General features: G+C 39.5%; 1 protein-coding gene across 4 annotated transcripts in view; it reads right to left on the reverse strand.

The window, feature by feature from the left end:
• Window positions 1–2,083: 2,083 nt before the first annotated feature.
• PLCB4 (phospholipase C beta 4) overlaps window positions 2,084–14,892 on the reverse strand; it is a 191,994-nt gene continuing 179,185 nt past the window's right edge. For 2 of the 4 annotated variants that reach the window (XM_043479651.1, XM_043479650.1), the window contains 4 exons: window positions 9,453–9,510; window positions 8,930–9,016; window positions 5,802–5,838; window positions 2,084–3,594 (listed from right to left, as the gene is read on the reverse strand). In XM_043479651.1, coding sequence (XP_043335586.1) covers window positions 3,506–3,594; window positions 5,802–5,838; window positions 8,930–9,016; window positions 9,453–9,510 — 271 coding nt within the window. In that variant the 3' untranslated portion in view covers window positions 2,084–3,505. The remainder of the gene's footprint in view (window positions 3,595–5,801; window positions 5,839–8,929; window positions 9,017–9,452; window positions 9,511–14,892) is intronic. The other 2 variants (XM_043479654.1, XM_043479653.1) reach the window with 1 other exon arrangement.

Genomic DNA, 14,892 nt, shown 5'->3' on the forward strand with positions numbered 1-14,892 from the left:
ATGGTTGGATGGCATCACCGACTCAGTGGACAGGAGTTTGAGTAAGCTCCAGGAGCTGGTGATGGACAGGGAGACCTGGTGTGCTGCAGTCCATGGGGTTGCAAATAGTCGGACACGACTGATCAACTGAACTGAACTGGATTTGATGAAATACTTCATTTACTGACGGGTTTCCCTATCTTGTCAATCTGGTTTATTTTCCATGACGCCTTTTATCCCTTCCCCAAAGGGGAAGAACAGTCTACTTAGGGAAGAAGTACAGTCCAATATATGGCTTCCCTGGTGGCTCAGATGGTAAAGATTCTGCCTAAAGTGTGTGAGACCTGGGTTCAATACCTGGGTCAGGAGGATCCCCTGGAGAAAGAAATGGCAACCTACTCTAGTGTTCTTGCCTGGAAAATCCCATGGACAGAGAAGCCTGGCAGGCTATTTGGGCATTCCAGTCAGTCATCATGTACAGTTGAATATCCTTTCAGGGCTGACAGGAGGGAGCAAGTTAAAAACTGAGGCAAGTGTCTTGATCCCCAGATTGGAATCAACAGTCCTGGGGGTCTGAGAAGCAGGATGTAGTATCTCCACTATAAACTTGCTTCTTGGGGCATAGATTTGGAAAATGGCAAGCCTCCTGAAGAAACCTCCGTGGTACCGGAACAACATGGCACCAGCAGCTAACAAATGGCCAAAGGAGGTATCTGCATGGATGATCTGAGCTATAGCACCTCTGGGCTCCCGCCCACCCACAAATCCAGACTTTCTGCGTATCCCAGAAGAAAACTGGAAAAAAACTGAGTCCAGAGTGAAAACTCTTGTTGAGCAGAGACCTTGAGACCCTAGAATGGAAGGATCCACCGTGCGAGACTGTGGTCCAGGGCGGTCAGGAGCAAGTAGGGGTAACCAGATGCTCCTCCCCACTGCCGGGAGGGCACAAGGGCTTCCATTTACACCCAGAAGCCATCTGGGAAGAGAAGCAGGGAGACTTCCTTAATGGGGAGGGAACTCTAACTGGGAGACTGACTTTCAAGTAATTGAATATATCTCTGAAATAAGTGTTTGTCTTTTTAAGTTTGAAGAGACTGAGTAACTGTAATTGGCAAGATTTTTTGTCCTTTATAATAAATGAGAACGTAGGATCTGAGTGCAGCGTGAGCTGACAATTGAAAATAAACCCATCTTTTTGTTGTACACTTGAACTGTGTGTACATGTTTAATCCTATTACAGTGGATTCTTCTGGAAGCGCATGTGTGCCTGCTAAGTCGCTTTAGTTGTGTCTGACTCTTGGCAACGCTATGGACTGTAGGTTGCCAGGCTCCTCTGTCCATGGGATTCTCCAGGCAAGAATACTGTAGTGGGTTGCTGTCCCCTCCTCCGAAGGATCTTCCCAATCCAGGGATCGAACCCCCATCTCTTAGGTACATCTCCTGCATTGGCAGTCGGTTCTTTACCACTAGTACCACCTGGGAAGTCCTCATCTGGGAGTAAGATATCTCAAATAATGAAAGTAAACCTGGTTAGAGACAAAATTGGCTCTGGATTTAAGCTGAAGACAAATATTTATGGCAGTGTAGGAGGATGAAAAGCCAGAGAAGAAATGATCAGAAAAACGGGAAATGTAGGAGTAATCTTTCAGGAGCAGAGCAGAGAGGGGTGAACGATGGATTCAGTCAAATGCTACAGAATGGTGAGCTCAGCTGAGCCCTAGGAAGGAGCTATTTGATTTGGTGAGAGACAGCCATTTGAAATCTTTCAAAACTGGCCATCCAGTTTTACCATTTTAAAAGCCATCAATTTTCATGAGATGTTAGTGTGGAAAAATATGTACTCAAACTCTACTGTCTTACAAGTAAGGAAATCTGTAACCAGAGAATTTAAAAAGAACCCAGTTCAAATGATAAATATGAGAAAAAGGAAAAACAAGTACTTTACATTGGGAGTCAACCAGTCAACCTTATTTTTATGTCAGAAGAAAAATGTGTTGGGTGCAGGCATGAACCCCCCTCTAACAATAATGAAGAGATTATTTAGGAAACAGAAAAAGCACACGGGACGGCATCCTGAGGAGCAAACACTCTGACAGACGTTGGATGTGTTTTCCTTTTTTTATTAGAGAAGTTGGAAGTTTAATTTCAATATTGATGGTAACATAATTCTCTGTTTTATTCAGAGGAACACACAGAATCAATCTGTACAAGCATATACAACAATCCGGTTGGTGGTCGGGCCCTAAATCAGTAATCTGATTAGTTCTCGAGTACGGTTTCCATGCGCTCCTCTGGGCATTGGGCACAGCTCCATCCCAAGAGGGACTTTTCCATGCACTGTCTGCCACACAACTACAGCAGGCTTAAAGACCATGCAGGTTAACACTGTAGCAAATTGTTTTGATATTTAACAGACATAAAAAGGTTATTTCCTGATATGAAATTCTGAAAATCTGCATAAATATTTTTTGTGTAAAATTAAATTAGTTATGTATTTTTTTTGAAACTAGAACTTGAAGTATCAAGAATGCCCACATAGTTCATATACACATATATATAGACTTTTTCATTATGCTAAAAGTCTTGAGAGTCAAATTATATTCTGTGCCATACAGTTACTTAACCAGTATTTATTTGCATTAGGTTAACTGTGTACGGATTAGTCATAATTGGTGCTTGTGTATCATGCAAACATAGTTCTAGTATTCCTGTTCACTAATCTTGTCATGTGGCAATACTTACATGATTTTGCTCTCTGACAGTGTGAATTAGGAGCATAAATACTTTTTACATGGTCACATTTACAAACGGTTGCCAATAACCACTTCACAATCTTCATGGTGTAAAAGTGAGCTGTAGTAATCTAGGGTCAGCAGAAGCAATTCCTAGGAAGCAATGTCAGATGTCAGCTTCTTAAACGTGCCTGAGAGTTCTCCCTGTGAGCACAGTGGGTTTTGGCACAAGGACTCAGTTGTATTTTTCTGCTGTTCTAAGCATTTCCATGACTTACAGTAAATTAGCTTCAGATGGCATGGTGGAGACATGGCACTTACTGATGAGGTAACTCAGATGTAGAAAAATTCCCCCCCAATTATTTGTCTAGCAGATCATCACTGCTGCTAATAAATTTGTAGAGTTCCGCCCCCCCACCCCAGTGCATGTGCTTGCTATTACATGGCTAATGCACTACTTTTGCTGCTGCTCAAACATGTCTTAACGCATCACAAAGCAGAGTTTTTAACACCATGCTCATTTACTTGTGATGATATTTTCTAGCAAACATGTTGAAGTGGTATGATCAACGGGTAAACTCTGCCTTACTGGAGTCGCAATTTTGGGGGATTTGTAACTACTTTTGGTTGGCCAAGGAAATTCAGTGTTCAGAATGTTTAAGAGAAGTAAGTCTCTGTGGTTTCAGGTGACACTTTGTGTACGTGAGAAAGAAATGCAGAAGACATCAGCTTTCTTCCCTGGAATCTGTGTTCAGAAGCTGGGGGGTGCTCTTTGACGCGGCGGTTCTGTGGTTTCAGTTTGTGTCCTGGAGTTTCACACAACTGTTGCTGGTCTGCGGTCCATCTCGGCTTCCAATTTCACCATCTGCTGCATCTCCTTCGCCTGTAACATCAGAAACAAGACCTTACATGTTGAAATCCTCTCCTGAAGACATGCAGCAAAACCCCACCTCTCTTTTCCCTTGAATTTGATGCTTGTCACTATGTCCTGGCTACTTAAACGTGTGGTCCACAGACCAGCACCATCAGCATTGCCTGGGATCTTGTGAGAAATGCAGAATCTTGGACTCCACCCCCACCCTTCTGACCCAGAGTCTGCATTTTAGTAAGATCCCCAGGGAATTTTTATGCATGTTAAATTCTGAGAAGGAATGGTCCACACAGTACCAGGAAAACAACTGGAAAAGAAGCTACACCTGTCACTTGTAGATTATGTCATTTCTAACTGTTTGATTTAGTTTCCACAGACTGACATACCTTGACTGTGTGTAGATAATTTGATCACTTTTAGAATAAGCATTGCTTATGCACAATTTATTCCCCAAATAGCCTGAAATTTAATTAAAAGTGACTGTCTAAGAATCTCACGGATGGAGAAGTTTGGGTGGAAGTCTATCACATTGGTTTGGTTGGAGTATGCTGTGGACAGAACGTTACACACATACGTAGGGCTCCTGGAAGGCTACTGTCCAAAAAAATCTCCTTACAGGCTTTTACTTCTCTGGAGCAATTCAGCTTTTACAGTCTACCCCAGGAAGTAAGCTACAATGGACTGAATCGAATGAGTTAAGGCTGTCAAGAAGACAACCAGCTGATTTGAGAGGTGGAAAGGCGTCAGATGGGGATGGGTTCTGGTGACAAATCACTGCCTGGCAATATAGGGAAAAATCAATTGGTTCATTTTAAGTTTTACTTTCCGACCATGTGCTTTTTTTCGAACCCAATGCATGTATCTTTTGGAGAAAAAATAAAGCATTCCTGTCCTCTTTCAGTGACGGATCACTTTGAAATAAAGGACATTTTAAAATGGAAACATGGATATATAAAGATATAACTTGGAGGAGGACTCTGATGAGCTCCGATGTTACTATTCGTGTCGACTTAGGTATTCCAACTAAATGGAAGGTCAGTGGGAGGATTGAGTCAACTCTGCAGATCATCCTATGAGCATCAAAATGTCCCAGATGAAGTCCTGCTACGAAATTAGTTTAACCCACAGACCACAGAGTGATCTCCTTCTTACTGTTATTTTTAGATTGTGGCTTTAAATTTCATTTTGGTGAGGATGGATATAAAAACACCAAAGATAATAATTTTCTGCTTACATTTAGGATGGATGGCTCCCACTCCCCAGATTTTTTTTTTTTTTTTAATGCCTGAAACCTACTAATGCTCTAATAGAAAAATGAAGAAATGGAGAAAATACACGAACATGAAGCTATGACACAAACAGTATCTATAAGAGATGACAGTGAAATATTATCAGTACTGTAAATTAAATGCTTTTATGTTCAGTAAATAGTAATAAAGGATTCCCTCTGCTTCTTTCCCTCTAGCACTAAGGACAACATCGAACATGCTTTAGAGAGAAGGATCATATTAATAGTACAGGAGGATTCCAAGAGCCAGGTTCTCATATGAGCAGGGTGACCATTCATGCTCGTTTATCAGGACAGTTCCAATTCATGCCTATGGTCCTGGCTATTATGAACAACGTCCCCTTTCACTTTCAAAGCTATTCTGTTTGAATGATAAATCATATGGTCACCGCATTCATAAGGGGTGATTAGGTTCTCTGGCAGACTGCTTCTAACAGAAAGCATGACAAGAGTCGTTGTACAATGATGCTGTAGAATGTGCTTGCATGCAGACCATAACTGTCTGTTACTAAAAACCACTAATCAGCTTTTACTGATGGTAAAATTAATGGCAGTCATATTAATGTTTGTAAAAGATCTGACTGTGACCCAGTTTCAGCTGTGATTGGTCCTTTGGACCACCGTATATTGCTTTTCTCAGTGACTGGGTATGTCTTCATCAGCATGATTTGAGATTCCTAGGTCTGCAACTGGAAAGGATGCTAAAACGCCATCAGAAATAATTCTCTCAAGACGCTCTCAATAATTCTCTCAAACTCAAATTTCAGTTTGAATTGTACATCAGAAATCCAAGCATCAAATAGTCAAATTTTCCAATCAAACCCTTGCGATCTTAACTAGTCAAGAGCAGCTGAGAATCGTCAAAGCACCGAGATACGAGCGCAGTTGAGCAGGAAGGCAATATCTTGCTTATCAGAATTTTCAGTCCTACCTTGCGTTTGGGACACTGCGTGACAGGATTTCAAAAGCTGTTTGTACAAAAATAGTAATGTCAAAATTGAGTCATACATACAAAACAAAGAAAATAAATGAATACTGACGTGAATTTGAAAAATGAATGCAAAACCATATACAGAAAAGCAGAAGGCTAAGAATAAAACATGTATAGAACCATCAGCGACAAACTTACCCCAGGTTGATCTCAACAGAAACAAAAGAACAAAAGTGACCAATGCCTCTCAGCCCAGACTGCACCTCTCCCGCGGGGTGAGACCCTCACCTCTCTTCATTAAATGATAGGACTGATGACAAAAACCAACTTTTAAAACTTGGGTATGACAGTAATGGAGCATTCCATGTTTGAAATGGTGCATGTCAAGACAGATGAGCTCATGTATGGCTGGGAGATCTATGGGAAATAGTAGGGGAAAAAAATCCCCATCCTTTGGAGTTTTAAATGAGTAATTGGCCAACCAAGCAGGCAAAGCCACAGAAAGGAGATAGGAGGTTAGGATCCAGAGTCAGGACCCAAATAGATTAAAACTTGAGTTGTTTCTGCCAGTGCCCTCAACAACTGTCTAACTAATGAAGCAGATGATTCCGGGCTTTGCTTTGGGGCAACTGGGAATATTTACAGGATAATGGTTACAGGAAACAGTAAGAAACTTTAAAGGGAGATATTACTGCAGAATGTTAAAATTAATTTATTTTTGGCTCAGAAATGAACAAAAAAAAGTCTTGGTGTTTAATGGTAGTTTGGGAGATTGTTATACAAGTTTGGGATTGTCTGGAGACAGGAAACTGTTTTCTGTCAGTGAAATTCTGAATTGAGTTGCTTTAGTCGTGTCTCACTCTTTGTGACCCCATGGACTGTAGCCCACCAGGCTCCTCCGTCATTGGGATTCCCCAGGCAAAAATACGGCAGTGGGATGCCATGCCCTTCTCCAGGGGATCTTCCTGACCCAGGGATCGAACCTGGGTCTCCTACATTGCAGGCGGATCCTTAACCACTCAGCCACCAAATAGGTTATAGGGGGAGCTCTTCAAATGGTTCCAGACCTCGCCTAATATGAGAGGAGAAATAGAGCTGCAGCATCTTTTGCACTGCGCCAAGACAGTGTTGAACCATATGTAGTAACTGAATTGAGAGGTGTTCAATCTTTAAATTCCCCCTCTAAAAGTACACCAGAAAATATCTGGGATTGAATTTGTTACAGAATGGGCCATATTTGTAAAGCAAAGCTTACAACAGAAATTCAAGTCCAAATTCCACACTTGCTGGAAGCATCAATATACCTTGAATTTCTTTTCATGGAATCTCATTAAACCGCCACCAAATCTCAAGCCTTCTTTCCTAAGCTTCTGTGACTCAAAGTATCAGGTGTGGGTGGCAGGCATTACCTGTGACCCCTTGAAAGAAGTCACCATCCTCCCAATAAGATCCAGTCAATACCATTATCATTAATCCAATATCTCAGTGCAAAAACTCTGGTGTGATTTGAGTTAGACATGTATTAGGATAAAAAGCCAAAGTGATTTTTAAATTGTGGACTTTAGCTCTGAAACTAAAAACGCTAGGTATTCTGTAGCTCTATATACCACTATTGTAATGATGAGCAATTTTTAGCACATTTATATTCTTTAGTCAAACTTGTTGCTAAGCAACACAGGGGTTTCTAAGTGGTGTCTTAATTTAGTTAACTGACACATAGCTGCCTCTTACCGTCCTTGTGCCTTCTTCTCAGGCATCCTTACCCCCACCCACTGCTGAGTCACTGAAGTGGATTCTAAAGTTTTGGAAATAGTGGCTATTCCCTTACCCATTCCCCTCACCCTCCAGAAACACTTTCTGAGAAACGGCTTTGAGAGCAAAAACAGTTATGTAACTTGTACTAGAAGGCGCTGTGTCTATGGACTGGTCAAATGAGTGGGGCAGTAAACACTTATTGTCCACCTTGGGGATCTGTGGGCTATTCATGAATAGAAGCATTTAGCTGGAAAAGAAATGGGAAACATAACTTAGAAGAATGCTGATGAATAAAACTTCTATCAACCAAAAAGTAAAGGATATGAAATCAGAAGTTGGATTTATTTGTTACTCAATTGCAATACAAAAACCCCCCCTGATTTTACTGTTTTGTTTTACTTTCTCAAAGGTACTTTTTAGTGTAATTTCCACTTAAGTTTTCTTCAATGGATGCCATTTACTCTAAAAAAAAAAATACCTTAAATAGGATTACTTTATATATGAAAGGAAACAGGAAAGAATAATGCAGTACAAGTACTGATTTCAGCAAAACCTCTTTACTATTTCCAGATTGAAGTAAATTATCTAGAAATAATAACCAAACCGACTACACATGAAGAGGTGTATTTGGACTGAGATAGACTGACATTTTAACTGCTACTGAGGGTCATTGTGCCATGGAAGCTAGAGGTATTTCCATCCAATTGAAATGAGACTGTGGATGGCCAGTGGGCTGTAGCCCAACTATCTGAACTCCACTTGAGGCAAATACACATTCATCTTGATGTTGGTAATGAGTGACAGCTACTGAATAGTTGGATTTTGGAGAGCTCTTTTTATCTGTGTATATTCTAATTTAGTGTTTAACACTAAGAGTATGGTACCCACTCACATTCAGTCGTTTGTAGAATTGGTGGTTCATGCATTTAGGTTTGGCTTGTAAGTCCTGAGAAGGTTTCATAATTTCATTTTTAGATTGAGGTTGAAAATAGGTGGTTTCTCATTTGCTTTTAAACACAATACCATTAGTCTCTAGGGTACAAGTGATATAACTCCACATAAGAATGGAGAAGTAACTTATAATCTGTTTTCTCCTCCTCTCAGGAACGTCCTTTTTAAAATCCCCATCATCTAATCAAATTTTGATTCTTTTTTTCTCCACAGCCACATTCCTCTCCCACTTCAAAAAAAGTACTTTCTGTTCTTGTTGGATGAAAAGGGGAAAGTGCAGTAATGGCACCAGAATTTTCTAGCCACCTTTCTGTGCCACCGTGCAGGCCACTGGCTTTAGCAGAAGGGACTGTGGGCCATGGCATTTGCCTCCTGAAGCTGGTTGGCTGCCTACATCTTTTTACGCTTTTTAAGTGAAATACCTGCTCATTCTGTTTCTCTAGGAATTCGAGGTGCTCAAGCTGGACTTTTTTCAACTGATCCATTTCTTTGGACTGCTTCATGGCAAGCTGCAAAGCAAAACAAAACACCTCTGATCAACTTTGGGTTGTAACCTTAAAACTTAGGGATGAGGGTTGGTAGTTTGCAGTTTAAGAGAAGGATATAAAAATAATAAAAAAAGAAGAAAGAAAATAGCCTGAAAACTGGGAGAATTTAAACCCCATAATTTTTACTGGTAAGACAGTTGCTGCCAAAATCTTAGAAAAGAAAAGAGTATTTGTGCATGATTAAAATTTGGCTTCATTTTCTGTATAAAATGGTACCAAACAATTACCTTAAAGATTTTAGTGAGAGATTAGCTTTCAGGGAGAAGAGAAGAGAAGCTAGAATATTTAGCATACAGAAAAATCAAATTAAGCAAATTAGCTAGAAGTCTGAAATCTAAGCATGAGCTACTATTAAGTTTTTTCAAAGAAAAAGTGCTAAGAAATTTATGACACTTACTCGCTTTCTTTCTTCCAGAAACTTTTTCGTGTTGCTGCTGTTTAACTCCCTGACTCTCCTAAAAGCAAAGGTACAAACAAGAGTTGGTATATCACTGGATGGAATTAATTGATATTAAGTAAGAAAAAGTCATATTTCATTTAATTAGTTGGATGAGATTACACTTGCTTTTCCTAATTTTTTGAGGGATTTTTAAATATACAATATACAGAGAAAAAGACACAAAACATCCGTGTATCCATCACTCAGACTAGTCAATATGTTTTTCCACCCTGTCTCATATTTTTAAAGGAAATAAAAGTGCTGCAAATATAAACAAAGCCCCCTTTGTATTTTTCTGGACTCTATTTCCCCTCTTTCTCTCTCTCCAGAGGTAACCACTATTCTGAATTTTGGTGTTCCCATCAATCAAGATAGGCGGAAGAAACATCAACAGCCTCAGATATGCAGATGATACCACTAATGGCAAAGCGAAGAGGAACTAAAGAGCCTTTTGATGAGGGTGAAGGAGGAGTGTGAAAGAGCTGGCTTAAAACTAAACATTAAAAAAACTAAGATCATGGCATCCAGCCCCACTACTTCACGGCAAATAGAAGGGGAGATGTTGGAAGTAGTGACAGATTTCCTCTCCTTGGGTTCTAAAATCGCTAAGGATGGTGACTGCGGCCATGAGAACACAAGATGACTGCTTCTTGGCAGGAAAGCGATGACAGACCTAGACGGTGTGTTGAAAAGCAGAGACAATACTCTGCTGACAAAGGTCTGTATAGCCAAGGCTATGGTCGTCCCAGTGGTCAGTTATGGTTCTGAGAGCTGGACCGTAAAGAAGACAGAATGCCAAAGAACTGATGTCTTCCAACTGTGGTGCTGGAGAAGATTCCTTGGACAGCAAGGAGATCAAAGCAGTCAATCTTATGGGAAATCAACATGAATACTCATTGGAAGGACTGATGCTGAAGCTGAAGCTCCAGTGTTTTGGTCACCTGATATGAATTCATTTGAAAAGTCCCTGATGCTGGGAAAGACTGAGGGCAGAAGGAGAAGAGGGCATCAGAGGATGAGATGGCTGAATGGGATCACTGATGCAATGGAGATGAACTTGGGCAAACTTTGGGAGATGGTGAGGGACAGGGAGGCCTGGTGTGCTACAGTCCATGGGGTCACAAAGAGTCAAACAAGACTGGGTGACTGAACAGCAACAAATCTGTGTTTTAATATTTTTACTACTTATAGATGTATCTGTATGTAATATACACAAATGTGTCTTAAACTTCCATATGCATACAAATCGCCTCTATCATACATGCATACATACATACATATTTGTATCATACATACATACAATAACCTCTATCAAATATACAGGTTGTTGGACCCACTTCTAGAGGGTCTGATTCAGTGGGTCTGGGGTAGGCCTGAGATTCTGCATTTCTAAAAAGCTCCCAGGTGATGTAACTATATATATATATATATATATATATATATGTATATAATTTTGTATGGTTTCCAGCTTAACCTGCTAACATATTCTGTGTTTTCTTTGATAACTTGTCACTTAGATTTATGATTTAGAGATATAACTATGTTTCAAATAATTCCACTATTTTCACCAGCTGTATGGATTTTTCCATTTATGGAAAATTTTGACAACAATATTTTCATTTTGCTGTTAATAACAAGTATGTTTTTATTTGCCAACAATGCACAATGGTCTGGCGCATAGGGTCTTGCAATGCTTGGCACACTGTCTGTTGGCTAAATAAATGAAGTGTGGACATATCTTCTTGTGTATATAAGCAAAGGTTTCTCCAGGGGGTAAACCTAGGCTTGCAGGTTGGTAGGGAGTGAACAACCTCATCCTAACTCCAAAGTACGTGTCCCAATTTGCACTCCCATCCACAGTATCTGGGTGCTACCCTTTCTCCATATCTTCGTCCCCTCTTGTTACTGTCAGACATTTCCTTTTCTGCTGGTTGGTTGGCTTTCTGAAATGGCATCACGCTGTTGCTGTTACTCATGTTTCCTGGATTACTGGTGAGGGAGAGTGTTTTTCAAGCCTGAATAGGCCTATAACTGCTTGAGTTTTTATAATAGTTACAGGTCTGTTCAGGTTTTCTCTTTCTTGTACAGCCAATTTGTGTATTTTAGTTTTTTTAAGCAATTGTCATTTCATCTGAGTTTTCAGATTCATTTGTAGTATTGTTTATAGTCTTGGTTTTCAAAAATATTTACTTCAGTATGTTCAGTTATTTCTCTTTTCATGTCTAATGTTACTAATTAGAGCTTTCTCCTTCTTCTTGATCAGCCTTGCTGGAGGTTCACTTATTTATTCTTTTTCCAAATAACAAGCTTTTGGTGTTACTCTCCACTGATTTTTGTTTTCTATCTCAATACTTTTGCTTCTTAAACTTTTGTTTCTTCCCATCTGAGATCTTTGGGTTCAGTTTATTTCTCTAATTTTATGCCCTCTTTGAGCATTTTGCTCTTTAATTTTCATTAAAAAAAAAAAATATATATATATAGCTAGGCTATAATTTTCACTGTAAATATCACTTTAAGATCTATTCTCTTAGCAACTTTGAAGTATGTAATACTGTATTGTGAAAAATAGTCACCATGCTGAAGTTGGATCCCTAAAGCTTATTAATCTTATAACTGCAAGTTTGTAGCTTTTAACTAATATCTCTCCATTTCCCTACCCCTAAACCCTGGTAATCACCAATCTACCCTGTATTTATGAATTTGGCCTTTTTTAGGGTTCACAAATAGAGAGTATTTTTCTTTCTCTGATTTATTTCACTTAGCATAATGTTCTCAGAGATCCATGTTGTCCCAAATAGCAGTATTTTCTTCTTCTTATGGCTAAATAATATTTCATTGTATATACATCTCAAGCTTTCTTTAACCATTCACTTAGACACTTAGGTTGTCTGCTGTCTTGGCTGCTGTGAATAATCCTGTGATGACCGTGGGGATGCAAACAGCTCTTCCAGATAGTGTTTTCATTTCCTTTGGATATATACCCAGAAGTGGAATCACTGGATCAAATGGTAGTTCTATTTTTAATTTTTTGAGGAACACCCTCAGTATTACTTCCCATAGTGGCACTGCCAGATTACAATCCCACCAACAGTACACAAGGGTCCCCTTTTCTCCACATCCTTGCCAACATATATTATCTACTGAATTTTTGATAACAGCCATTCTAACAGATGTTAAAGTCATGTCTTATTGTGGTTTTAATTTGCATTCCCTGGTGATTAGTGAAGTTGAGCACCTTTTCACATACATGTTGGCCATTTGCATGTCTTCTTTAGAAAAATGTCTTTTTTTTTTTGGTCTTTTGAAAAATGTCTATTTCAGGTCCTCTGCCCACTTAAAAAATTTTTTTTTCCAAACATTTAAAAAATTTATCTATTTATTTGTGGCTGAGCTGGGTCTTCATTGCTGCATGTGGGTTTTCACTGCTTGCAGCAAGCAGGGGCTACTTTAGCTGCAGCGCACGGGCTTCTTGTTGCGGTGGCTTCTCTTGCAGGGGGCACAGGCTCTAGGGCTCAGGGGCTTCTGTAGTTGTGGAGCACCAGCTTAGTTGCCGTGAAACATGTGGAATCTACCCAGACCAGTGATCGAACCCATGTCTCCTACATTGGCAGGCGGACTCTTAACCATTGGACAACCAATGAAGTTCCTAAGCCCACTTTTAAAATCAGATTTGTTTTTGCTATTGGTTTATTTGAATTATTTACATATTGTGAATATTAACCTGTTACCTGACATATGTTTGCAAATATTTTCTCCCATTTGGGAGGCCACCTCTTTATTTTGCTGATTATTTATTTCTCTTTCTGTGTACTTTGGCTACCTCTGACACGCTGATAAAGTGCATTGTCATTCAGTTATAAATATAATGTCATTTATGTTGAAGTGTCTTCTTAGACACAAGATAGAAGTGCTTTTCAGCTTCTGCATGTCTTTCTTAGCTGTCTGATTATAAATATTTAATTTTATTTCTCAGTGGTTTGATGAGGTGGATACACACAACATATGGTTAAAAAAAGTAACTATTTGGCATAGAGAAATCATTTTTTAAAAACCAGGTCTTTTGTAGATGTTTTAGAACCACCTAACCACTGGATACAGAGTTATAATAAATAAGTATGTAGAGTTGAAATAAGAAAATTAAATAAAAATTTTTCTGGTTATTAATAACTCATAATTTAAGACACTTTGACCTCAACTGGACTCAAGTCCACTTTGCAACATATTTGAAAAAAATAGGACAAAGAGCTATTTAACAATAAGTATATTTTCAGATTGAATTCTGTATTTCAACTTTGGACAGTCTAAAACAGTTTAACAAGGTTTTTCATCATGGCATGAATATTTTATGTTTATGAGCTAGAATGGATGATGTCCTTTCCACATATACAAGGCCATTAAACAAAGTTCCTTGTCTGAGAATAATGTCCAGAGGATGGTACTTCATTGGAAATGACATTCAGTTGTGGATGTGTCTGGTGGTGAAAGTAAAGTCTGATGCTATAAAAAACAATATTTCATAGGAACCTAGAATTTTAGGTCCATGAATGAAGGTAAACTGGACATGGTCAAGCAGGATATTATGGCAAGACTGAACGTGTTAGGAATCAGTGAACTAAAATGGATGGGAATGGGTGAATTTAATTCAGATGGCCACTACATCTACTACTGTGGACAAGAATCCCTTAGGAGAAATGGAATAGCCCTCATAGTCAATAAGAGTCTGAAATGCAGTACTTGTGCGCAATCTCAAAAATGACAGAATAATCTCAGTTCATTTCCAAGGCAAATCATTCAATGTCATAGCAATCCAAGTCTATGCCCCAACCACTAATGCGGAAGAAGCTGAAGTTGACCAATTCCAGGAAGACCTACAAGACTTTCTGGAACTAATACACACACACACACACACACACACACACAAAGGTGTCCTTTTCATCCTAGGGGACTGAAATGCAAAAGTAGGAACTCAAGAGATATGAGGAGTAACAGGCAAGTTTGGCCTTGGAGTATAAAATGAAGCAGGGCAAAGGCTAACAGAGTTTGGTCAAGAGAACACACTGATCAGAGCAAATACCCTTTTTCAGCAATGCGGGAGATGACTCTACACATGGACATCATCAAATGATCAAGACCAAAATCAGATTGATTATATTCTTTGCAGCCAAACATGGAAAAGCTCTATACAGTCAGCAAAAACGACCTGGAGCTGACTGTGGCCCAGATTATGAGCTCCTTGTTGCAAAATACAGGCTTAAATGGAAGAAAGGAGGGAAAACCACTTGGCCATTCAGGAATGAGAGTGAAAGTCAAAGTCGCTCAGTCGTGTCCGACTCTTTGTGACCCCATGGACTATATAGCCCATGGAATTCTCTAGGCCAGAATACTGGAGTGGGTGGCC

Source organism: Cervus canadensis, chromosome 10 (genome assembly GCF_019320065.1).
Source record: "Cervus canadensis isolate Bull #8, Minnesota chromosome 10, ASM1932006v1, whole genome shotgun sequence".
NCBI classification, from domain to species: Eukaryota; Metazoa; Chordata; class Mammalia; order Artiodactyla; family Cervidae; genus Cervus; species Cervus canadensis.